The following is a 24,905-nucleotide window of genomic DNA, read 5'->3' as shown; positions in this document are numbered from 1 at the left end:
TATCAATTTTTAGTATTCATGAGATTTTTTTTTTCTTTCCGTTTTTGTGACCCTTTTCATAGACGGCAAACAAATTTTGAGGATTGTATATTTGCAGAGAATTGATTTTACCACTTTCTTTTTTGTTAATGTCACTTCCTTTCTCTTACAAAATAAATTATCTAATAAAGACACAAAAGAGAGTAAGTGTTTGTCCCTCATAATGTCGCGTATTCGAATCCTGCAGAAGTCAAACATTCCAAACATTAGGATCACTAGAGGGTTTGCCGGGCTATTAACTTCTCAGAGCCCCAAAATGAATAGAGATGCTCGCAAGTTGGGCCGGATATTTGATTACTTTTCCAGCCGGTCAAAATCAGCAGAGCAACGTGAGGAGTTGGACTATTGGAACGCAGAAACCGGACGGACACGTGGTGGTTTCAGTTATTGGAACCGTGGGCCCTTCGAAGATGTAAAAAAGAAGCCAAATAGGTTGCCGCCTTAGTGGACCAACGCGGATAGTGAGGTGGGCTGGGCCGGGCTGGGCCCTAACTCCTTCCTGTCTTTCCAATCATGGGTACCCGATAGTCACGTAATAAGGATAAAAATTCTTTTCGCCGAAACCGTGATTTTTCCGTCATCGCCATTGTAATTATTTATGAGCTTCAGCATGCGTCTAGAGCCCATAGAGTAATATATTTATGCGAAAAATTAGGAAAAATGACGGCCAATAACGTATTTTGATATAAATATTTTTAATGTGTCCTTAGCAGTTATTAATTATTAAAAATTGATTAGACTTCCAGAGATATATAAAGATTTGAATTTTAATAAATGAAAAGCCTAACCACCTTCCTGTCTTTCCTATTATGGGCCCCGATAGTCATGTACATGTGTCTTTTAAATAAAACATCCTTATCGATTAGAAAGGCTCGGAGTTATTATTCCATACCCTTGCGGCAATATGTGGCAGTGTCTCATACTCTTCTCTATCACACATTTGTATAGATTCTACACACTATGTAGTGGAGATCACACATATATGGTGTGAAAAAATAGTTTGGGGTCCTACATACACGAACCTTTACACACACGACAAGATACATACATGATACATATACTTCAAATACACATTGAACACATTCAGATTCTACACGTTCCAATACTACGAGGTTGTTTTTAACTAAAGATATAAGATCTTGTTTCGAACTTGGCATAAAGGTTTAGCTGTACTGAAAGAAATCATTTTTGTAGTTAGCTAGTTGCGGGAAAAGAAAGTGACTTCATGCCAAAAATTAGGTTTTGTGACCTTTATAGATGGGTTTGAAAAGCTCCAGAGTTGTACCACTCGAAGTCCTGTTATTGAAGACGGTTAGAGCTTCCTTAATAAAGGAATGACTTGTCATTGAAAGATGTAGATTTATAGAGGAATGATTTGTCGTTGAAGTTGTTATTTAACCGACTATTTCGTATGTATGTAAGATCGCTTTCAGCCATCGATGGAAAGCAAAGAGGACGGTTGAAAACATCTTGAAAAATTTAGCTTAATCTTACAGAACTGTTGTTCACAAACGATGGTAGACAAATTGGTGGGCTATAATCACACTAGTCGTGCCGGAAAAAGTTGGCCTCTTAATTGCCAAAAATATTTACTACTATGCAATTCTTGTACAATCACTCATCCACACAAATATCACTACAATCACTATATCGTGGACAAAATTGTATTTGCATTTGAAAAAATTTCATTCTATTTCTTTAAGACCCAAATCAGGGAAGGAAATTTTAAATTTTCATTTCCACTTTTCTTCACAAGTTCCTAACACACCTTAAATATCATTATTTGCATAAAATTGCATGTGGCAAGAGTCGAAATCAAGATAGAGTGCTCTGATCAAGCAGAACAACAACAATCAACTCTAATCTTGCTGGTCGTGACAAAAAGGGAATGAGAGGGGCTGTAGTGCACCCCGCACTACACCGCGTGATGCGATTAATTCGGCTGTCCATTTCGGTACGAACGGCTCGGATTTAATCCGAGTTCCTTAAATCCTAGTCATCCATTGTTTAGATGAAAATTCGAACAATCTCTTATCGAGATGAACGACCGAATTAACCACACTACACATGTAGTGGGGGTGCTGTAGGGTCAAACAAAAAGGGTTTGCCTATCGACTACCAAATATTTAGTGCTGTACTACACAATTCTTCTACAATATCTCACACAAATATTTTTACACACTTTATTTACGCCGAGATCCACACACTACACCTTCATGAATGATGGTTCGTTAATGTTTGTGTACTAGGCTATTTAAGAAGAGAAATGATAAGTACGAAAAAAATAGACAAAGAATTGACCCTTAAAGTGTACATGAACGGCTCAGATGTACTGCACACTGAATCTGAGCCGTTCATGTACACTTTAAGGGTCAATTCTTTGTCTATTTTCTTTGTCCCTAACACTTTTCATTTAAGAATTTTTGTTCAATACGACAACGTTACCTGTCCACCGGTTGACTTGATGAACCTCTGACCCAGAGCCCGTGTCCGAATCGGATCGCAAGATTCGTAACTGTGAGTACTTTCCCGCCATTGACGGAAGCCTTCTCTCTCAACCACCCACAGGTTGTTGGCCATTTCCGAAAGTAACTCAAACCCAGTGTCCATATACGCCAACAACACATACATATACATTTATCTCCGCCGTACCGCCCGTACCATTAAGGTTGGTAGAGAGACAGAGAGAGTGAAGAATCCCCGTATATTTTTTTAGTTCGAAATTTGACAATTTCCTAAAACGAGACCGTAAGAGAGAAATTAATAGTGAATCCTCAAGTCACTGACTCACGGTGTAGATGTAAACTAAGGAATAGTAGAATTGAGCGTAAACTGACCGAGACACCGTCACACTAGGAAAAAAAGAAGTGCGAAGAATCCCCTGCTCTTTCTCTTACTTCTCGCTCTCGGTACGGTCTAACCTTTGTTTTCAAACCCAGGTTTTTGGGGATTTTTTATGTAAAGATTTGAGCTTTGTTAGTTAGAATCCACAACCGAAATAGAAAATGGACCCAGATTCTTGGTGTACTCGTCCATCTCCTGCTTCTATCCATCTGGTTAGTTCAAATGCCTCTCACTTCTTGCTTGTCTTCCCTAGTAAATCCTGTATTACGAAAAAGAAAGAAATTTAAAAATGTGTAATCATTTTTTTCTATTCGAACCATCTGTGAAGTCGCAAGCTTTGCTGTTTTAATCAGGGGAAACAAACAGGGACTTGTTAGGGTTTTTTTCTTCCTAATTGTGGGGGAAACCTTACTTTGTATGCAGACCTGTTTCACGGAGGGGAAGATGTTGATGAGCCGCGGCCGGAGTTTCTGTGTCCGTTTTGTGCGGAGGATTTTGACGTTGTCGGACTGTGCTGTCATGTTGATGAAGAGCATGCGGTCGAGGCGAAAAATGGGGTACTAATTTTGTATTCAAGTTTTTTTATTTTTGGGAAAAACTCTTTGCACACTGGAAAGCTATTAACTTTCAGTGATTTTGGCAAGGATTGACCTCCTGACCTCCCCTGTGGAAGTTTACAATGGTGGCCAACTGAAGTAGCCCTGGTTGGTTAGTAGTGGTCGAATATTGAATCATGTTTTGTGAAGGTTTTCTTATTTGGAGCATTTCCTATGCAAAAACCACTTCACCCTTTCCCCATTCATCATCTTCTACTGAAGTTAATACATTGCTTATCTAGTTACCTGGCCGTCGAAGCGAATTCAAGCTTGAAGTTTTTGAACATTAATGAAACGTCTTTACCTGGACGTGATGGAAATGATTACTTACAAAGTCTTCTATAATTTTAATTTTTTTTGCTGAGGGACATCTAGAAATTACGCAATCAATGACCGAGATTGCATTATAGAGGTTGCATCTTGGTTTCCTGTCTAGTGGGCAATGCCAATAACCATTTCCGGTGAGAAATGGTAACTTTGGATTTCGGGTTGATAAACCAAAAAATGTTGGTTTGGCTATCTTTCTCTAGTCATCTTTTCTATATGCTTGGAATGGATGTGTCATGTGTGCTTGTTGAGCTACACAAATTGCATGTTTCCACTATTAATCCTAACTGAATTGTTAATGTGTGCAGGTATGCCCCGTTTGTGCAAAATGAGTAGGGATGGATTTGGTTGGCCTTATTACCATGCAACATGAAAGTTCTTTAGACATATCCGTTTTATTTGCCCGAAATTATACTTTGGCTGCTTCATATGTTTTCACTTGGCGGTGTGCTCGTGTTTGTGGCATGGCTTGCGAAACATGATGTTTATCTATGGACAAACTTTTGTTTACATTATTTCCTTTGTCATTAGCTTAATCTTAACCCTCTGCTGGAGTAGCTCATAGTATGTTTGTAACCAGTCACACCAGGGAATTGTATCTCAACGTAATTCGTATATCCTAATAATGTCATTAACTGTGAATCCAAAGATAACGAATATTTGCAGATGATTATGAGCTCTCATCATTCTGCCTGTTCACTAGATTTTGCCTTGTATAATGATTTCGTAGGGAAAGCAACCCACACATGTGCTCACTGTTGTGTGAGCTTGGACTTAGTGTTGTTATGACTATAACCCAAGAGTTTTCCTTTAATGTTTGATTTCATTTAAGGTAGTTGACTCATGTTCCTTGACTTGAGGTTATATGCAGCCCAAGAGGAGATTTCGGAAGAGTGGGTCTAATTCGACTCTTTCTATACAGAGAAAAGAGCTGCGTGAAGGAAATCTGCAACCCCTTCTTGGTGGTTCTCAGCACTTGGTTTCATCCTCCAACACCAAACCTGATCCGTTAGTCCTTGTTTATGTGCAATCTTCCTGTGGTTGAACCTGAGCTTGTAAGCACACTACCCCATTCTATAGAGGAAGCAGGATTGACAAAGGAAAGCTCAATTGAGGATTCCTCGCATAGGTAAGAGAACTGATGTTATTCGTTAATTCATTTTTGTTCTTGGTCCTCCATGAATTAGAATTCAGAAATAGATGAGAAACTAAGAGTTGGTCTTGACCCCGGAGAATATAATTCCAGCGGAATGCAGTTCAGTGCTCATACTGCATAAACTAGATTATGCAGTTCCGTTGGTGTATTTTTTGTGTGCAAAGACTGTATCTAATTCCAATTTCCTGCGACAGAAATATCCATCAGGCTCCCTTGTCAGACAAGGAACAAGAAGATAGAACTAGAAGATGTGAGTTTGTCAAAGGGCTGCTGCTATCTACTTTCCTGGATGACAATTGAGTAGAGTAAGAATGAGAAATTCTTAGCTGATATCCTAGTAGTAGTGCACTTCATTGCTGGAACCGTAGTTTTGAGGAGGGGAGTCGGTAGAGAATCCAGTTTAACACATTATTATGGGTGGAAACAGTGAGAGACCTGATTGATTAACATTGTATTACCTATCCTATACGTAAAGCGTATATGGATATATATTGGAAGATGGAAGAAGATTTTCCTTTGAAATTCTGTATGTTTAGATCTTGATAATTAGCTAAAGAAAACCGGCTCAGGCTGCTCAGCTACATATTAGTGTATCTTGTAGCCTCAGGTATGGTGCGTTGAGTTTTGGAACCCATGAAACTACCACCTAGTTTAGCCCGTGTACGTTTCTTAAGAGGATTGGGTTTTATGGTTTGAAAGTTGATGAACTAGTAAATGGCCTTAAATTGCTGCAACCATTGTTGATACATTTCAGCAAAAACTCTTTGATGAGATGTTATTGAACAAAAGCCGCCAATGGGCGTTTAACAGTTGCCTTGAATGCAATCGTAGATATTACTATTACTCCGTATTTGGCAACGTGGTGGTTAATCGGCAACATGGTGGTTAATCTGAGATTCTACTATTAGAGAGAGAGAGAGAGAGAGAGAGAGAGAGAGTTCTAAAAGAGTGAAACTGAGAGAGTTCTAAAAGAGTGAAACTGCATTGATTCACAATGGGAAGCGAGGCAAAAGGAGGGGCATTGGAGCAAAAAATTGGGCAAGAAATCCTTCTGACTGGATTTCTATGGTCATAGGAATTTCTTTTTCTTTCATACACATTCATAATTTGAATACGTACTTAGGCTCCGTTCCGGAAACCTTCTTAAAAAATAAGTAATTATTTTGCCACTTCTCATTCAAAAATAAGAAGGGTCATTCCATAAAACCCAAATAAAAAGTTTTTTTCACATTTTCAAACTCAAAAATAATGTAAATGAAAAAAAAAATTCAATTTTTTTTGCACCATATTAAAGATCTTAATGAAATCTATCAAACAAGATCCATAGTGATCGGAAAATTATTTGCGTAAACACATGATTTTTGAGCTTGAAGTTGCCTTATACAAAAAATAAGGCTGTTACTATGATAATGGGCGCCGGCGGAGGGAAATCGTACCGTCAGCCGCGCCGGGCCGTCTCCGGCCACCGGACGGCCGATCCGAGCAGTCCAAAAATTCTATAAAAAAAAACCGAGGGGGCTTTTGCGGGAATCAACGGCATCCGAGGTGTGTAGGGTGCTTGATTCGAGCACCCTTTTTCCGTGTATATTTTTTTTTAGAATTTTTGGACGGCTCGGATCGGCTATCCGGTGGCCGGAGAGGGCCCTGCGCGGCCGACGGTACGATTTCCCTCTGCGGCGCCTATTGGTACCTATATAAATTCTTAAAAAATAAGCACTTCATTCTTATCTTTGTAGAACAAGCCTTATTATTGAACAAAAAATAAGTTCTTATTCCATTTTTGGAACGGAGCCTTAGACACACTAGCAGTCAAATTAAAATTCAGTGCACAAGCATGCTTACATAGGCAAATGTGCTCCTTTTTTATGTTTCAAACCAACGGAAATTACAATTGGGAAATATATGCTCATGCATTTCTGGCGCAATGCATTTAGATTCATTCAGTTGGTGTGAACTTGTAGGAGGCATAGGAAAGCGTGCCAAGCTGCCAGCTATTGTGGATTAGTTCAGCTTTTGTATTTTCACCCGCGGCACCAATGGCTACATGCAATGGATAGAAGTGGTCTGGCCTCGGGTGTGCCGCTTTTGCATGCGGTGCTCTCTCTTCGTAGTGGTTGACATCTTCATACCTACAAGAAGGAATAACAAGTCACTACTAACACACTAACATTACCAATGACACCAAAAACAAAAACAAAAAAAAAGACAGAGCATCTAATTTAAACATGCAAGTCATATAACAAATATAATGTGAAATCAACATATACGCATGCTACCATGTTTTGTTCTTTAAGGAACAAAATGGAACCTGTAACGGTATCTGCTTCATTCAGTTAATCAACATATACACATGCTACCATGTTTTTTGTGGCATATGCGACCAAACTGCTCAAAAGACAAACTTGTTTGACTAGACAAGTTTAGGACATTTACATCCATGGTGTCTTGTGTACTTTAGGACATTTTTTTTGACATTAGTATGAAAGGATGTCAATTTACTTCTCTGAATAAGTCCCCTTAACCCCCAAATTGACGAGTTTTGGTGTTTTTCCCTACGATTTACTTCTCATTCTTAGCTTTTTGTGTTTCCCGATAAATGGGAGGGTAATGTATGCCTTCATTGGTTCTTGTTTGATATGTTCTGCTCAAAGACATAATATCTATTTACCCAAAAGAAAGAAACACTTATGACATAAAGCTAATGTTACCTTCCATCGAGAAGGGCGTCTTTGAGCCATGTATCGAACTCCAAAGCCCAAGAAGCAACGGAACCGTCCCCGGACAGGCTTAGGGACCTCAAGTTGTGAACCGCGGAACCAGAACCAATGATGAGGACACCTTCCTCCTTGAGAGGAGCCAATGCCTTTCCAAGATTATAATGGTAAGTTCCATCCCTATTAGTCTGGACGGAGAGCTGGCACACTGGGATATCAGCTTCTGGGAACATGAGCATGAGTGGCACCCAAGCTCCATGGTCTAGCCCACGCTTTTTATCCACGCTCACCTTTTGGTACCCTGATGCCATTAGTAATTCTTTCACCCTTGTCGCTAATTCTGGAGCTCCCGGTGCTGGATACTTGAGCTTTTGGTATCAGAAGAAACAACGGAACATTAGTTTCAGATATACCATAGCAAAACTTGGAACAATGGCTCCTTCTTTACAACAGTAAAAAATCATAAGGTATAGACTTGAAGATTTGAACTATTTTGAGTCAATTGTAAAACTTAGCAATTGCAGTGTTTTCCGGTCCAGTAGTTGGGTTCAAATAACATTTGAGACATAGAGTCAGGTCAGACTCAAAATCTACGTACTTGTTATTCGTTGACGTACTTTTTGGAATCCATGTGCGCGATAAAAAGACCCATGATGGATTTACAGAACAGGATTCGCACACGATTTTATACGATTCATTGATAACAACATTGATGCAAAGCACATAGTACAAATTTACAAAGAAGCATATACAATATATTTTGCAATCACAACCAAACGAGTAATATTCAGTGGCTTTGGGACATCGCCATGTGGTGCTCCAGCCCCTTCTCCCGCACACATTGTAGTGAGATCCAAATACTTTCTGTTGGGCCACCACCACAATGTGTGACGGTGCACCAATGGCATAGAATAATCTTTCCAACCCAACAACAATAGCCATCCTTTTTAGTTAAAGGAAAATTCTAAAATCAGTCCAATGGGCTGACAATAGTGAGTGTGTGAATGTGTATTAAAGGTATAAAAAGTACACAGAAATAAGTATTTTCCTTGTCTTTTAATGTGCTTATCGTCAGCTCAGAGGGCTGACAATAGCAAAACCGTTAATTAAATGCAAGATAAGCAAGGTATGGGAGGAGGAGGATACAATGTCAACATCCTACCAAACTTGACCCCAAACCATCTAGCCCACACGAACAAGTACTAAGGCCATCCACAGTGGTATAATCAAATGCCAATTGTTTTTAAAGTTAAAAATGTTGGTGCAAAAGATTACTCACAATGGTATAATCAAACTTAGCAACATCCTTAAAAATAATCAAATTTTGGGCTTTGGATAACCAAAACTAACAACCTTTTTCAATAATCAAAATTTGTGGATCCTACACCACATAAGTTAACTAGTTCCAAAATTTGTATACACACGTGTTTCAACTAGTATTTTCTTCTTTCCTTCTTCGCCCACTCTTTTTTTTTTTTTTTGGTTAAAAAAATAAAATTGAAGAATAAAAATTGTATGTAGCCAAGCTTTTTCGCTACTCTATATCTTTTTCACTTCGCCAACAAACTATTTCTCTTTCTTTTCCTTCAAAAGTGAAACTCATATCCCTCAATCATCTACAATTCAATCCATCGTCGCCGGATTAAGGTGTTTCACTCTTCTTTCCTGTTTCTACTACCCATCCCCGAAAAAAAAAGAAGGAAAAAATCATAATAGGAGGGAAGGAAGTCACCGATTTTTTTTTCAAAATTAAGAGAGGAAATCAATATATTTTAACTCATAAAAAACGTAAACGGAGGGAAGTGAATGACGGGAAACAGAGGGGAGAGAGAATGAAATTGTAGTGGACCCCATATTTTGATTATAGACTAGAAGTGACTATAGTGAAACTTAACATTGTTAAGCTTAACAACCTCTTAAATGAATAATCAAAAGCTGATGTGTCAACTTTTGGTTATTATTTTTTGATTATACCACTGTGGATGGCCTAAGTATAGAGAGTTCTAGGTACACGCGGAGAAAACTAATGAGGAAAATTCGCAATCAGTGAGCAATTGTCCGGAGACAGAAAAAAGGGTTCAACTCCTCCCATGCTCATTTTGATGATCAAAATTCTTCAATATTTAGAGATCGTTGAAAATATAGTCAACAATGACAACAATTAAAAATTTTAAATACGTATAATTTTAAAACAGATTTATCCTAGAAAAATTATGTTTGATATATGTTTGCATAACGTATCATGGTATGATGGTAAACATGTGTTACAACCCTGTGTAGGAAATATGTTTGCATAACTTATCACGAGATGTGTTAGAATCTTGTGTAGGGCTAAGGATGGCCATCTCGGCCGATCCATCTGTATCCGATCCGTTATCCTTCCGAATGGATCGGATTTTTCGGATATCGGGGCGGATTCAGGTTTATTTTTCAAAAGAAATTCGGAGATCAGATCAGATTCGGAGGTAAGTCTGTCCCCGTCCCGATCCGCCCTGATGTGTCCCCAAATACTCTTTTTGATTAAAAATTTGGGTTTTTTTTTTTCAAATTCGGATATCTGAATCTTCGATCGGATCTCCGTTCTCCATTCGGGGCGGGGATGGAGGACCGAAAATATATCCGATTGGGGATAAGGGCGGATTTGGAGGTCAGGTGGAAGGTTCGGATTGGGATATGTCAATATCCGCCTCCGATCCGCCCCATTGCCATCCCTATTTAGGGCTGATAAACGAATTAACCGCTCATTTTCACTAGTTAAAAACTCGTTTGAGATAGGTTGCTACATAAACAAATCAATCTGGAACATCTTTTTGAGCTCATTAAACTTTCGAACCATGCTCGGACTAATTTCATCTCACTACAACAAATATGACAATTCATAGCGTTAGTCTATAGCGTTTTTTCAAGAAAGCTATCTATTCCCCAGAAAAATGCGCACCTATTTGTTCGCCCGCTATCTTCTCCCCGGAAAAATGCCCGCCTACTTTTTCGCTAACATTTTGAATGAATCACGTTCACATCAACCTCCAACCCCCAATTTCTCTCTCTCTCTCTCTCTCTCTCTCTCTCTCTCCCACACACACACACACAAATGATGAATCCGATGACAGTCAAGCAGAAATCCTACACATCTTCGCCTATCTTTGCTCCAAATAAACAAGCCCTAAATCACAGTCCAGCAGAAACCCAGTTTCAAAATTGTACCCTTCATTGACTTCTAGATCTGGTTCTTTCTTCAGAGCAAACGAAGAGAACTCTCTGAGGTAAATCCACTATTTTCTACAAATCTTGTTATTTCCCTACTTTGGTATTTGCAATCGTTGTCGTCGGGAATCTGGTTCTTTAATTTGAAAGATGAGCGAATCTGTTCTCTCTTTGTAACTCTTACGTACTCTCGTTCTTTGACAAATGAATCTATTCTCTCTTTGTAACACATAACGAACTCTTAGCAAAAGAAACTATGGCAGGTAATTGTTTAATTTATTTCAGTCCCCTTCCTTGTTTTTGGTAAATTTTGAATTTCATGTGTACGCATTTGGGTTTCGAAATACTGTTCTAGCCCAATAAAGCTATCATTTGTATGTTTCGGGGAAAAATCAAAAGGAATAATCAACTTGTCAACAAAGCATTATTTCTACGTTTCTGTCCAAGTAGTGTCCACAACCCCATATTATTATTGCTAATGGTTGACATTAACATATTGCCCATGCAGTATTTGATAATATGCTTGAGTCAAATTTGGTTCTTCAATAACATATAGACCCATAATAGAAGGGGCAAAATCATTTGTGGTTTTCTCTCCAGATTCGTTCTTCAACTACTCTGTTGTGCGGCTTGCGCCCACTTGGTTGCCCCGATTCTGAGAGTTCGATGCCGTTAACGCACTTCTTCGCTGGAGAATTATCTATTTGGACTCCCACAGGTTGTAAGTCTCTATCTCTCTCTCTCTCTCTCTCTCACACACACACACACACACACACTAAATAGCTCGATTTTTGGCTTAATCTGTGATTCTTGTAATTGTAATTGGTTCACAACATCTTGAGACTGAGTTATTTTATGGAGATCCCTATGAATGTTACTACTACTATACCTGGCCATTATCACTTCTCTTTGTTTTGTCATAAGATTATCCCTTTTCCATTTCCCTGCTAACAACTCTATTGTGCTTCTTGGCCCCCAAGGTTGTGGTAAAAATGTGGTACTAATCAATGCCCCTCTATGAATCTTAGAAGTTAATTGTTGCGACTACTTATTAGTAATATATTTTTTTTTGTTTATTTATATGTTGACTTGGATATTTATATGTTGACATGTCAATCTTTGTTTATTCTACTATATACAGGTCAAACAATTGTAAGGCCATGGCTTCTTGTTTATTTTACTATATATTGCGATAGTCACCTTAATCATTTAATTTGGTTTTTGGTAATACAATTATGCGAAGGAATTGAAAAAAGTTGACTAGTCCATGCACCATATTCAGCTTCAACTAATCTGTTGTTTTTTTTTTTTTTTTTGGTTATGGTCCATTCACCAAATGCACCAAATTCTCTTGATTTTTGACTTTCTCTTGTAGCTTTCACATTACTGTATAATGTATACTGAGTGTCCATCACCGTTTACCCTAAAGCCCAAACAACACATCAGCTGGGGTCAAATACTTAATAAAGAGCTAGGGATTTACCCCCATAGTCAGTTTTTAGTCCATCTTTGCTTTTTTATGAGCAAACTGATTTTGTCATAATCGTAGTGTAACATTACCAGTGGATTTATGCTAGTTATACTTCTTGAATGTAAAAGTTCAGCAAATTGTGGTCTATTGGTCGTTACTGCCTTATATGGATAGGTGTTTGACTCTTTGTTGCCTGCAGTGTATAGCTGATTTTGATTTTCTTTCTTTGGTTCACCATTTGAAGTCTGTTTTTGGTTTACCTTGCATCTTTGTTCCACTTTAATTAATATTACACTGTTACCTTTCCATGATTATTCCTTGAAGCTGAAATGGCAAGGAGACAAGCTTTGTTTCCTGGTTTCCTGGAGACTCTGAGTTCCAGCAGCTGCTTCACATATTCAGGTATATTTGTTAAGTGTTGGCTAGTTACTTGCTTTCCTATAGTAGAAACCCTGGTAGCTAGGCAGCCAGGCTGGTGTCCTGGCTTATACTTCTCTTAGATTTTGGTTATGGTCCTGAAGCAATTTGGAGCAATTTGGTTCGGGCCTATGCTATGCTATTTATCCAAGTCATCCAGTGGTCCGAGCCTATGCTATGCTATTTATTGTGTTATTCTAGAACTGATTGGTACATAACATGTGGGTTGAAGTTATGTGGAGCAAAGGGTGTTTCCATTGTCGCTAGCGGTTTATTGGATTATGAGAATCAATGTATAGCAATTCGTAATGAAATTCAAGTCCAATAGCATCTGCTTTCGGTTGCACTTGTTTTTGTGGTCTTAAGTAGCATAGACATTGAGATTGGGGGGACACAAACAATAACAGAAGAGTTGATTTCTGCTCACATCTATCCCAATATTTTTTGAGTATTTGGTGTCCTGTAATTCGTCATGCACTGTAAGGACAGGTTGAGTGGGAGAGGGAGAGTTGATGTTCATTTACAAAGTTTTGGGTAGAAAAGGAAGCGGAAGGTCATCAGATAAAACTTTTTCTGAAATTTCTTTGGATGGAAGATACATCAATATAAAAGTAAGTAAGATGATGGTGGTTCACTTCTCTTTGATATTAGACACACAAATGGTCATTATTACAGCTTTTGTTTCATAGCATTACCTTCATTACAGTAGTAGCCACAGATTGCACTTGCACAATAGTGCATTCTGAATCCATTTCCGATTACCATTTACAAACGGGCTATTGACCTCTTGTACATGCATTGTTGAAGGATGATGGGAACACCAACGGATAAGCAGTGGCCAGGAGTCAGTTCTCTACAGGACTGGCATGTGTATCCCCAGTGGGAGCCTCAGAACTTGGCATGTGCCGTTCCAGCATTAGAACCTGATGGTCTCGATCTTTTATCGATAACGACTTAATGCTCGAATTTCGCTTCTTTTAGGTGCTTTATATCCACAAGAAGCTGGGACTTGCTATTCTTTTGCTTAGTATTGTTATAAATTTCTTTTTTATATATTAGTATAGATAGATTATAGTCATGCCTTGAAATATGAAATATGAAATATGATGAGATTTTTAGTATTGTTATAAATTTCTGGCTAAGTGTTGAAGTGAAAGTCTCCAATGAAAACCAGTAGTTTGATTCTTCTTTTGTGGTGACTGGTATGATTTTACGAGAAGCAGTTCAGTGTGTGTTTACTCTCTTTTCATTTGAGAAGTTTTATATGGAATCCCATACTCGACTAGAAATCCGTCAGAATACTCTTACATGATTCTAGTACTGTGGTTTCTTCCATTTTGGAAATGATTTTTGGAGCAGTTTATCTCAATGATTTTGGTTTTCTGTGTTAACTGGATCAAATGTGGGCTACTGCCACCTCTTATTACTGATGAGATCATCTTTGCAATGTTAATTTCAGGAAGTACTAGCTGCCGATGTCACAGATCATATCTTTGCAATTGTTTTCTTCGGACTTCTACTACATGCTACATCTTTTCGGGGATGATTTTTGCTGGTACAACTTCTAATACAACTTCAACCTACGGGCATGTTTCTCATATTTTGGAGGGTTTCAAGTAGCCCATTTATGTGGTTGGCTTTGGGAGCAGAAAGGGTATAGCCTCGGCAAAGAAGCAAGCTTCAAGTAAAGAAAATCTGTGGAATGAGATAGTTGGCCAAGTGCATGATTACATTTTCAGGAAAATAGAATTGCATTAGTTATTTTTTAATGAGTCCAATTAGTTGGGCTCTTTTATGTAGTTTTTTTGTTGGGAAATTGTTTCCCAAGCTAATGTAATGAATCTTTATTGTATATTGACATTTGGGTATAGTTGGTGTTGAATGGAATAAATCATTTTTGTTTCTTAAATAAAATTACCATGATTTTATTTGCAAATGCTAATATATTGGTATTTATTGAATTTTTAAAAAATTGCAAAAAATTGGCTAATATAGCGTTCCTAAGACGTTGTAGAAACTTAACATTCAATAGCGTTTTTAAAACGCTGTAAAAATTTTACATTTTATAGCGTTCTTAAAACGCTGTAGAAACTTTACATTCTATAGCGTTCTTCAAACGCTGTAGAAACTCTACGTTCTATAGCGTTCAGAAAACGCTGTCTTATGTCTAAGACTTTTAACAACATTGGCTAATACAGCGTTTGGAAAAACGTTGTATATATCATTTAATAGCGTTTTTCAAACGCTGTAAAATGTGATTTTTCTTGTAGTGTCTTTTTAGTCATTTCTGGGCCAGTTTTAATGATCAGAATCCCTAGCGAGCTTGTAAAAACCAACAAACGAATCGAACTAGCCGAAGAGATATGTTCGAGCATGGCTTATTTAGAGACGAACGAGCTCTAATCAAGCCAATCATGAGTGTCTTGAATTTTTCAAAACATAAAACTGGACATCCAAGAAAAGGAATAAGAACCTTATACATCTCTTGGGGGAAGTTGTAGAAATCATAGATGGTGTCGCAGGTGCCGGAGATAGCGTTGACGGCGGGGTAATCGGTCTCCCAGTGGCCGGAGATGATGAGGATGGAGGTGGGCGGTGGTCTCTGTACGCCGCCGTATACGGTGTCCCTGAACGATTTCAAGAAACCCCTGGCCGGCAAGGAATCGTCGATGGAAAGCGTGGGCGACCCATGTGATATGTAGTATGTCTCCTTCACCTTCGCCTGCACCATCACTCTCTCTCTCTCTCCAACAAAGTACGATAGAATACTCACACGGAAAGAAACAGACTCTCTCTCCAACAAAGTACGATAGAATACTCACACGGAAAGAAACAGAGAGATAATATAAATAAATAAAGAGGGACCGGAAAAAGACCACCTACCCCTACCAAGGGGAAGTTTGGTGGGTGCTGATGCCACGAGGTTTCCACCGGCCGGTTCCAGTGTCAAGTAGCAGTTTTTCAGTTCATCCGAATCACTGAAAGCCTCAGGCCCAGGCCAACTTTCGGGGTTTCCCTGGAGGGAAAATTGTTATCTTGTTTTAGAACATAACAAGATAAAAACACCAAATCGGAACCAGTTTACCTGGTGTCCAATCAAATCTGCTTTTTGACATGGTTGATGTTATCAAAAAGCTCGATAGTGTAAATAGTTTGGATCATCAAAATGAGCTTAAGAAGAGCCTACAAATGGACTAACTAAATGGTTCAATCAATTTTCATGGACAGGAAAGGATCCTCTTCCTTATTAAATTGAAGTTATGGAGCAACGGCTTTTCTCTTTTAAACTGTCTTATCCTAAAAATATGTAGCGTTACATTTATAGGCCCAATGCGGGTTAGCCAATATCCAAAAAATGCCGTTTTTGCAGCAATTTGGGCGTGCCCGAACGTGTGCATCGAGGGTCATCCGCCCCGCAGCCCTGGCTGACTTCTAAAGGTTGTCTTCGTTCCCAACATTTGGGTTTCAGGCATAGTTGATTTCAGAGCCCATGAGTAACCACCAGCAAGTTAATATGAAGACTGCTTTAACTATATAGCCCACGCGTGTAGTTTTTTTTCCTAGAGGATTGGGAATTAGTGTTTGGAAGTGTGACGGACTAGAAAATTGCTTATATTGCGACCATTACTCTTGTATTTCAGGAAAACTCTTCGATGAAATATTACCGGGGAGTTCTTTTTATTGAAAATAAAAGCTCAATGGACAAATAACATTACCCTTGAAATGTGATAAATAGCTACTATTTGGCAACGTTTGGTGGTTAATTTGAGGTTCCTATGTGGTGTGGTGTCTCGTTATTGTCCTTAGACATTACATTATTTTGTCTTACCTTGACGTAAAATGAAAATCTGAGGATCCTACGATGAGAGAGAGAGCATTGAAGTTTTTAGCAAGAAATAATTTTCACTATCTCATTTTGGTCTGTCATAATGTGCCTGCGTGCGCGCGCACTAGCAGGTCTTCATATGAAAAATCAGTACACTGTACACAAGCATGTTTACATAGGCACATGTGCTCTTATTATGGTTCAAACAGGGTACAAACTAAACGAAATTACATTTGAGAAATATATGCTCATGCATTTCTGTCACGAAGGATGAATGTTCACTCAGTTGTTGTGAACTTATAAGAGGCATAAGAAAGTGCACCAAGGTCCCAGCTATGGTGGATAAGTTCAGCTTTGCGTTTTCACCCGTGGCGCCAATGGCTACATGCAGCGGATGGAAGTGGTCTGGCCACGGGTGTGCTGCTTTGCATGCGGTGCTCTCTCTTCGTAGTGATTGACATCTTCATAACTACAACACAAAATAACAAAAGAAACATCGTGCCCATGAGGACAGAATTGGTAATTTCCCTTTCTGTAACAAGAAAAAAATTTAGAACGGTGAACTAAAAGGGGCCATAACGCCGCAACTGTTTTTTATGCTGCCACAACAATTTCAGTTATCTGACACTTCTACCTTGCTGAGGATAAAAAAGTGCTCTCTCTCTCCCCTTTTCCACTCTTGACTTGTACATATCTCTCCTCCACTGCCTTCACTTGCAACAAAACCAAAGTGGCCTCTACTGTCTGGTTTGAGTTTCCGAACACAACAGAAGGGAAAATGCAAGCAAAAAGAAATGTATGCGTACATTGAACAGCATGCATCTTCAATCCCTATAGCTCCAGTTGCAACTTCAATAAAAAAAAAAAATCACAAGTGGCCCCCAAATTATACAATAGTAATTGAAGCAACTCTGTTCTTCAAAAGCACCAACTCACCGTGAAATCAATTGAAACTTTCCTCTATTCCATTCCAAATTCGATTTCTGCCATTTAGCTGCCTATTGGGCCAGCCATGGTTGTCACTGCAAGTTAGAATTTGAGAACACCTAACATCTCATTGAAAGAGAGAGGGCTTGGTTTAGATTTTCGCTGGGAGTGTATGTGGTTATTGTGGTGGTCGTTTCAAAGGGTTGATACAGGAAGAAGAGAGTAAAGAAATGAAAAGGTACGCCTGGAAACAGAAGAGAGGAGATGCAGGTCCACTCACGAGGATAACACTGTCAGATGACCAAAATAGTCGTGGCAGAATATAAATGGGTTGTCGCATTATCATCACCGTAAATAAAATTGATCAATCATTTCAAGAATCAACGTGGCCAAAACCATGCAGTGATTGAGCCCATTTTCCTCATCTTTCTGACTCGGGAAGCCCACTTATGGATGGGTAGCAGGTGGTAATCCTAGGCAAAAAGTGTGCTTTTCTAACACCATCTTCCACTCATGATGATGTTGAAATTCCCTCCCACCAGAAAGCAGACGACGACATGCATTCAAGAAGACTAAAAATCATTTGGATTTTGTTAAGATGTGCTTGAAAGGAGCATGTTTTGCCATTTGAGGAAACAAAAGACAGAAAGAACAGACTCGATCAACAAATTCCAGAATCCTATAGTCCAGGAGGCTAAAATGCAAAATTTTTACAAAGAAGTTAACACTAACATATAATGCGTCTAATCTATACATAACATAACTGTCACAAAACAGTATCATATGAAATCAAATCGGTGACACAAAACTGTAAGGAACAAAAAGGGGAACTGTAACTGTATCTGTTTCAGTGATTTATTCAACATCTCCCATCTACACATGACACCATGGGTTTCATAACCAAACTGCTCAAAAGACAAACTTGTTTGCGCAGACAAGGAAGCACTACCAACGGTCTACCGTCTACTATATAAAGCAAGAAAGGAACGGTTGGGCTTTTCCAATATTCAACGCCCTAACTCTTATGTACTTGATCAAATTTGTTCTGGTGTTACTATTAAAGGCAGTGGACAAGTCCCCCTTCACTCTTGGCCAGTTTTTGTGTATTAACCAATAGGATATTCTAGTTTCATTCTTTGCTTTTGTGTTTTCCTTTAACTACAAAGTTATGCCTTCATTAGTTCTCGTTGGATTTTCGTGTATTAACCACTAGGATATTCTATTCTCATTTGCTTTTGTGTTTTCCTGTAAGTCTGTAACTACGAAGGTATGCCTTCATTGTCCTTGTTGGATTTTCGTGTATTAACCAATAGGTTATCTATTCTCATTCTTTGCTTTTGTGTTGCCTTCATTGGTTTCTCATTGGATATGTTCTTCACATGGACATGACATCTCACTTGTGCAGAAAAATGAACACACTCTGTAAATAAAGCTAATTTTACCTTCCATTGAGAAGGGCATCTTTGAGCCACGTATCGAACTCCAAAGCCCAAGAAGCAACAGAGCCATCTCTGGACTGTCGTAGGGCCCTCAGGTTGTGAGTGGCAGAACCAGACCCAATAATAAGGACACCTTCCTCCTTGAGAGGAGCCAATGCTTTCCCCAGATCATAATGATAAGTTCCATCCCTATTGGTCTGGATTGAGAGCTGGCACACTGGTATATCAGCCTCTGGGAACATGAGCATGAGCGGCACCCTAGCTCCATGGTCTAGCCCACGCTTTTTATCCACACTCACCCGTTGGAACCCAGATGCTGTTGGTAATTCTTTCACCCTTGTCGCTAATTGTGGAGCTCCCGGTGCCGGATACTTGAGCTTTTGGTACAGAAGAAATAATGGAACATGAGGTTCAGATCCCATAGCAAACTTAAAACAATGTTTCCTTGTTTACAACTATATACGCTTCCATTGTATAGACTTGAATATTTTGAACTTTTACTCATCAGTTACAGTTTTCCTGATGAGAATCCTTCGCTTCTGTTTGCTGAAAACTTCTTGAAAATATGTCTCATAAAGAAACTCGTAAAAGAAATAACCAAGTACGTAGTGCTGAAGTTCCCAGCAAAAAGCTTGGAAATTCCTCTTTGCAACTGCTGCTACTCCACGCTAATACATTGATAAATATTGTGCCATCATTAAAGAGCATAAAGTATGCTACTAAGACAAACCTAAATACAAGTATAATGTACATGAGTGTTATCTCACCGCGGCACTCATATGTTTATCCTCTGCACTCATATGTTTATCCTCCAATTGTGATCCATGACCAATACCGTGTAGAAAATCCTCGTGACCCGATTTCTTTTTCTGTCCTACACATTCATAATGTGAACACACAATCGTGCACACACATTAGCAGGTCATCAAATGAAAATTCAGTACACAAGCATGCTTATATAGGCAAGTATGCTCTTATTTATGGTTCGAACAGGGCACAAACCAAAGAAAATTACAATTGCCAAATATATGCTTATGCATTTCTGTCGCAGTGCATTTAGATTCGTTCAGCTGTTGTGAACTTGTAGGAGGCATAGGAAAGCATGCCACACTGCCAGCTATGGTGGATCAGTTCAGCTTTTGCATTTTCACCCGCAGCGCCAATGGCTACATGCAATGGATAGAAGTGGTCTGGCCACGGGTGTGCCGTTTTTGCATGCGGTGCTCTCTCTTCGTAGTGATTGATATCTTCATACCTACAACAAGAAATAACAAAAGAAACATCATGTACACGAGGACATAATTGGTAAGTTCCCTTTCCGTAACAAGAACAAAATTTAGATTAAATAAAGTTTATCAATCATTTTCATTTCAAGAATCAAAGTTGCCAAAACTATGCTTGGTGATTGAGCCCATTTTCCTCATCTTTCTGACTCAGGAAGCCAACTTATGGACCGACAACAGGTGGTCTGGTCGTTCTTGGCAAAATGTGTGCTTCTCTAACACTATCTTCCTAAAGAAACATGGTTTTAATCTAGGTAAAATAGATGCAGTATCCATATGATTTAATAGAAACATGGTTAAGATGAGCTTGAAAGTACGTTGCACGTTATGCCATTGAGGCAACAAAATAAAGAAAGAACCAACTTCATCAACCAAAATCCAAAAAGAAAGAAAGAACCAACTTGATCACCCAAAATCCAGAATTCTTTAGTCCAGAAGGCTAACTGCTAAAATCCACGAACAAGTTGGAATACTAACGTATAGAGCATCTAACTGAAACATAACATAGCTGTCATTTAACAATATAGTTTTTTTTTTTGAACAGTAACAATATAGTTTGCTGATACAAAACTGTTAAGGCACAAAAGGGAAACTGTAATAGTATCTGCTTCATTCAGTTAATCACCATCGATGCATCATACCATGGGTTTTGTGGCACACATACCCAAACTGCTCAAAAGACGGACTTGTTTGAGCAGACAAGGAAACACTATCAATGGTGTACTATATAAAGTAAGAAAGGAACTGCAGGGCTTTTCCAATATTCTGCGCCCTACCTCTAATGTGCTTGATCAAATTTGTTTTGGTGTTAGTATTAAAAGCTATCAATTTACTTCTGTGGTAAGTCCCCCTTAGCGTCTTACTCCCAAATCGGGCAGTTTCGTGTATTAACCACTAGGATTTCATATTCTCATTCTAAGATTTTGTGTTTTCCTGTAAATAGGAAGAACGTATGCCTTTGTTGGTTCTTGTTGATATGTCCTTCACACGGACATGACATCTCATTTATTTACACCGCCCCCAAAAAAAAAAAAAAAACTCCGCACATAATGTAATATTACCTTCCATCGAGAAGGGAGTCTTTGAGCCACGTATCGAACTCCAAAGCCCAAGAAGCAAAGGAGCTGGAGCTGTCTCTGGACTGTCGTAGGGCCCTCAGGTTGTGAGTGGCAGAACCGGACCCAATAATAAGGACACCTTCCTCCTTGAGAGGAGCCAATGCTTTCCCCAGATTATAATGATAAGTTCCATCCCTATTGGTCTGGATTGAGAGCTGGCACACTGGTATATCAGCCTCTGGGAACATGAGCATGAGTGGCACCCAAGCTCCATGGTCTAGCCCACGCTTTTTATCCACACTCACCCGTTGGAACCCAGATGCCGTTAGTAATTCTTTCACCCTTGTCGCTAATTGTGGAGCTCCCGGTGCCGGATACTTGAGCTTTTGGTACAGAAGAAATAATGGAACATGAGGTTCAGATCCCATAGGAAACTTAACACAATGTTTCCTTGTTTACAACTATATATGCTTCCACTGGATAGACTTGAATATTTTGAACTTTTACTCATCAGTTACAGTTTTTCCAGTCCCACACTTTGGGTTCAAATAACATTCCTGATTTTGGGTTAATTCAGACTTAAAAAATCTACATGCTCAGTTATTTACCGACTCACACTTCTTGGAATCCATTCGCCAAGATGCTTTGTACAGGACCCTTGATGGCTTTACCTTTATGGTACAGGATTGCACACAATGAATTTAAATGTTCATTAGACAGACAAAATTCGTGCAAAACACACAAATTTTCAAAGAAGCGTATGCACAAATTTAGGAATCACAACCCAGCAACAATAATAATCTGTAATAACATTGAGCTAGGACTATGTTCAAAGTGGATCCAGGTGTTAACAGATTTATCTGATTTACTCATCTGACAACAAATCATTAAAATGCAATCTCTGTTGGGCTCCAAGAATCAGGACAAAATCGCCATGGACCGAAGAGAAGCTGCCCCTAACTAATATAGGTTAGGGGTCATCATTATTTTGTCATTCTATAAGAACATCAGTGACTAAAGATTAAGGGTTTCATTCCCCTCCCCATAATCCTTTTGATGAATACAAGATAAGCAAGGTAAGGAGAAGGATCCAAAGTCAACATCCTACCTAACCTGAACCCAAACCCCACCTAGCCCTGACGAAAAAGTCATCAAACAAGAAATAGTGTAGAGAATTCTAGAGAGACACAGAGATAACTAATGAAGAAAATTCTTAATCAGTGAGTTACTTGGGAGACCCAAAAGAAGGGGTTCAGCTCATCCCACTTCGATGATCGGAAGTTCACTGTTCGAAGTTCATCGAGAACATAATAAATCACGTCAAAAGTTATGGTGATTGCATATAGATAAAATGATTTTAAAACAGATTTATCTTGGAAAAAAATGTGTTTTTCGTTACGCATCGTGTCCTTGACAAACTTGCGTGTTCCTCGTACTAATCTCTCCAGCCTCTCACAAAACCAGCTGTTTCAACTTTCAACTTTCAACGCTTATGCATGTGGTGAGGTGCCCAACAATTGCGGGCAAGGGCAATTAGTGAGACCTTAGGATACATGGAGCAACCTAACCTAGGACCGTCACGCCACCCTTGGGGTTTGGGGGGAAAACTATGTTAGCATAATTTCACACAAGATATGCTTTACAATCCTGTCTTAATTGATATCCTAGGATTTGATTTTTGACATGTTCGTATGTTTGTTGTTCATGATGAGCTCTAAAAAGACCAAACAGGACTTCCAAGAAAAGTCAGAGAAATTCTATTTCGAAGAGAGTGAATTAAATGCTATAAAAGAAGGTGTGTCGACTGGGAAGAAGTACCTTATACATCTCTTGAGGGAAGCCGTAGAAATCATAGATGGTGTCGCAGGTGCCGGAGACGGCGTTGACGGTGGGGTAATCGGTCTCCCAGTGGCCGGAGATGACGAGGATTGAGGTGGGTGGTGGTCTCTGTGCGCCGCCGTAAACGGTGTCCCTGAACGATTTCAAGAAACCCCTGGCCGGCAACGAATCATCGATGGAAAGCGTGGGTGACCCATGTGATATGTAGTATGTCTCCTTCACCTTCGCCTGCACCATCTCTCTCTCTCTCTCTCTCTCTCTCTCTCTCTCTCTCTCTCCACAAACGAATGATGCAGAAACAAATAAAGAGGAACGGTACAACTTAACTCGCTCTCAATTTCTCATGTCAACGACTACCTACCACGGGAAGTTTGGTAGGTACTAGGTCCCTTTCGGTAATCGCTGCCAGTGGCGCCGATACATGCACACTTTCGGTATGTGGCGCCCATCTCATTTGTGAATTATTGGTTAGGAAAATTCTATGTACCCGAAAGATTATTCAGAAATGACTCCGAATTTGAAAATCAATGGTTTTGATTGGCTTTAAATGAATCTGGATCATTGATTTTCAAATTCGGAGTCATTTCTGTGTATTCTTTCGGGGTACCTAGCACTCCTCGATTGGTTAATATATGTGCAAGTGTTCGTGTGTAATTATGTGTGATTACACAAGACTGTGTTAGAGATAAAGAAAATGGGCAAATAAAAGATTATGTGAATATGAGCTGTTCATGTGCATTTAAGGGTCTTTTCTTTGCTCATTTTCTTTGCACTTAACATTTCTCTTATATAAGACTCCGTTCGTTTTAGAGTTTTGGATTTTGGATTCTAATCATTATCATATTTCTCTCTAATTATTACTTTTATTTTTCTTCCTATCTCTCCAATCATTACCTATATTTCTAATTATTATTTTATTTCTCTTTACATTCATTACTTATAAATCCAAATCCAAAATCTCAAAACGAATGGGACTGTTCGGCAATTATCACGCTACTAGAGCTACATAACATTTGGACCATGAAAATGTTCATGAATGATCCAGATTCATGTGCAAATGTTCATAAAAGTAAATGAATGGTCTAGATTCACTTGTATTTACTTTCATGCACTAGCAGACCCGGAAATTTCATATACTATGGGTACCTATTATTCACAATCTTAAAAAAAAGGGCAAATTTCACTCAGACCCCTTGAGGTATCTGATAATGACAGAAAGTACCCCTCAATTTTCAAAAATGACAGAAACCTCCCCTATTTCACAGTTTGGGTTTCATTCCGTTAGTTCCGTTAGTGAAATGGACGGAAAACGTACGGAAAATGAAATTTTCAATTTTATTTAGTTCTACAGCTATCTTAGGGCTCTTATTGAACGTCCTAGAGCAAAAAATTAATTATGACCCTTTTAGATAAAATGATCAGAAAAATAAGATCTTCCCACCGATTCAAACGGATTAAAAACTGGAGCACTTAAATATCTTCTCTTCATTTGGTTTATGGCTCTCTTAGGACTCTCATTGAAAGCCTTGAGGCCAAAAATTAACTATGACCATTTAGGATAAAATGATAAAAAAATAAAAATCTTTGCACCGATTCAAACGAATTAAAAATTGGAGCACTTAAGTATCTCCTCTTCGTTTAGTTCTACGGCTATTTTAAGGCTCTCATTGAAAATCTTAGAACTAAAAATTAATTATTGCACTTTAGGATAAAATAATCAGAAAAATAAGATTTTCGCACCGATTCAAATGGATTGAAAATTGGA

General features: G+C 38.8%; 3 protein-coding genes, 1 long non-coding RNA gene and 1 pseudogene across 5 annotated transcripts; 2 read left to right on the top strand and 3 right to left on the bottom strand.

The window, feature by feature from the left end:
- Nucleotides 1-202: 202 nt before the first annotated feature.
- On the top strand, nucleotides 203-5,461 carry LOC131316145 (protein DEHYDRATION-INDUCED 19 homolog 4-like; annotated as a pseudogene).
- A 1,230-nt stretch (nucleotides 5,462-6,691) lies between these two features.
- LOC131317634 (extradiol ring-cleavage dioxygenase-like) lies at nucleotides 6,692-15,796 on the bottom strand. Its single transcript, XM_058347168.1, has 3 exons — nucleotides 15,242-15,796; nucleotides 7,671-8,044; nucleotides 6,692-7,091 (listed from the first exon to the last, which is right to left on the bottom strand). The coding sequence occupies exons 1-3, from the start codon at nucleotides 15,497-15,499 to the stop codon at nucleotides 6,899-6,901; spliced, it is 825 nt and encodes a 274-aa protein (XP_058203151.1). The 5' UTR covers nucleotides 15,500-15,796; the 3' UTR covers nucleotides 6,692-6,898.
- On the top strand, nucleotides 10,216-14,682 carry LOC131317636 (uncharacterized). Of its 2 annotated transcripts, none has more exons than XR_009197371.1 (3): nucleotides 10,216-10,939; nucleotides 11,481-12,753; nucleotides 14,228-14,682. It is a non-coding gene; the product is annotated as an uncharacterized LOC131317636 (long non-coding RNA). The 2 variants fall into 2 exon arrangements; XR_009197370.1 differs by having other exon boundaries at nucleotides 13,576-14,682.
- A 966-nt stretch (nucleotides 15,797-16,762) lies between the features above and the next one.
- LOC131317635 (4,5-DOPA dioxygenase extradiol-like) lies at nucleotides 16,763-19,479 on the bottom strand. Its single transcript, XM_058347170.1, is given in 4 exon segments — nucleotides 16,763-16,952; nucleotides 16,955-17,017; nucleotides 17,020-17,063; nucleotides 18,964-19,479. Coding segments are annotated over 4 exon segments (606 nt in total). The 5' UTR covers nucleotides 19,383-19,479; the 3' UTR covers nucleotides 16,763-16,872.
- Nucleotides 19,480-19,799: 320 nt separating this feature from the next.
- LOC131317633 (extradiol ring-cleavage dioxygenase-like) lies at nucleotides 19,800-23,565 on the bottom strand. Its single transcript, XM_058347167.1, has 3 exons — nucleotides 23,120-23,565; nucleotides 21,305-21,684; nucleotides 19,800-20,215 (listed from the first exon to the last, which is right to left on the bottom strand). Exons 1-3 carry the CDS (start codon nucleotides 23,375-23,377, stop codon nucleotides 20,017-20,019), a joined length of 837 nt encoding a protein of 278 aa, XP_058203150.1. The 5' UTR covers nucleotides 23,378-23,565; the 3' UTR covers nucleotides 19,800-20,016.
- Nucleotides 23,566-24,905: the final 1,340 nt, after the last annotated feature.

This window comes from Rhododendron vialii, chromosome 2a (genome assembly GCF_030253575.1).
Source record: "Rhododendron vialii isolate Sample 1 chromosome 2a, ASM3025357v1".
NCBI lineage: Eukaryota > Viridiplantae > Streptophyta > Magnoliopsida > Ericales > Ericaceae > Rhododendron > Rhododendron vialii.
The sequence above is the reverse complement of the archived record's forward strand: the minus strand, read 5'-3'. Positions and strand labels throughout refer to the sequence as shown.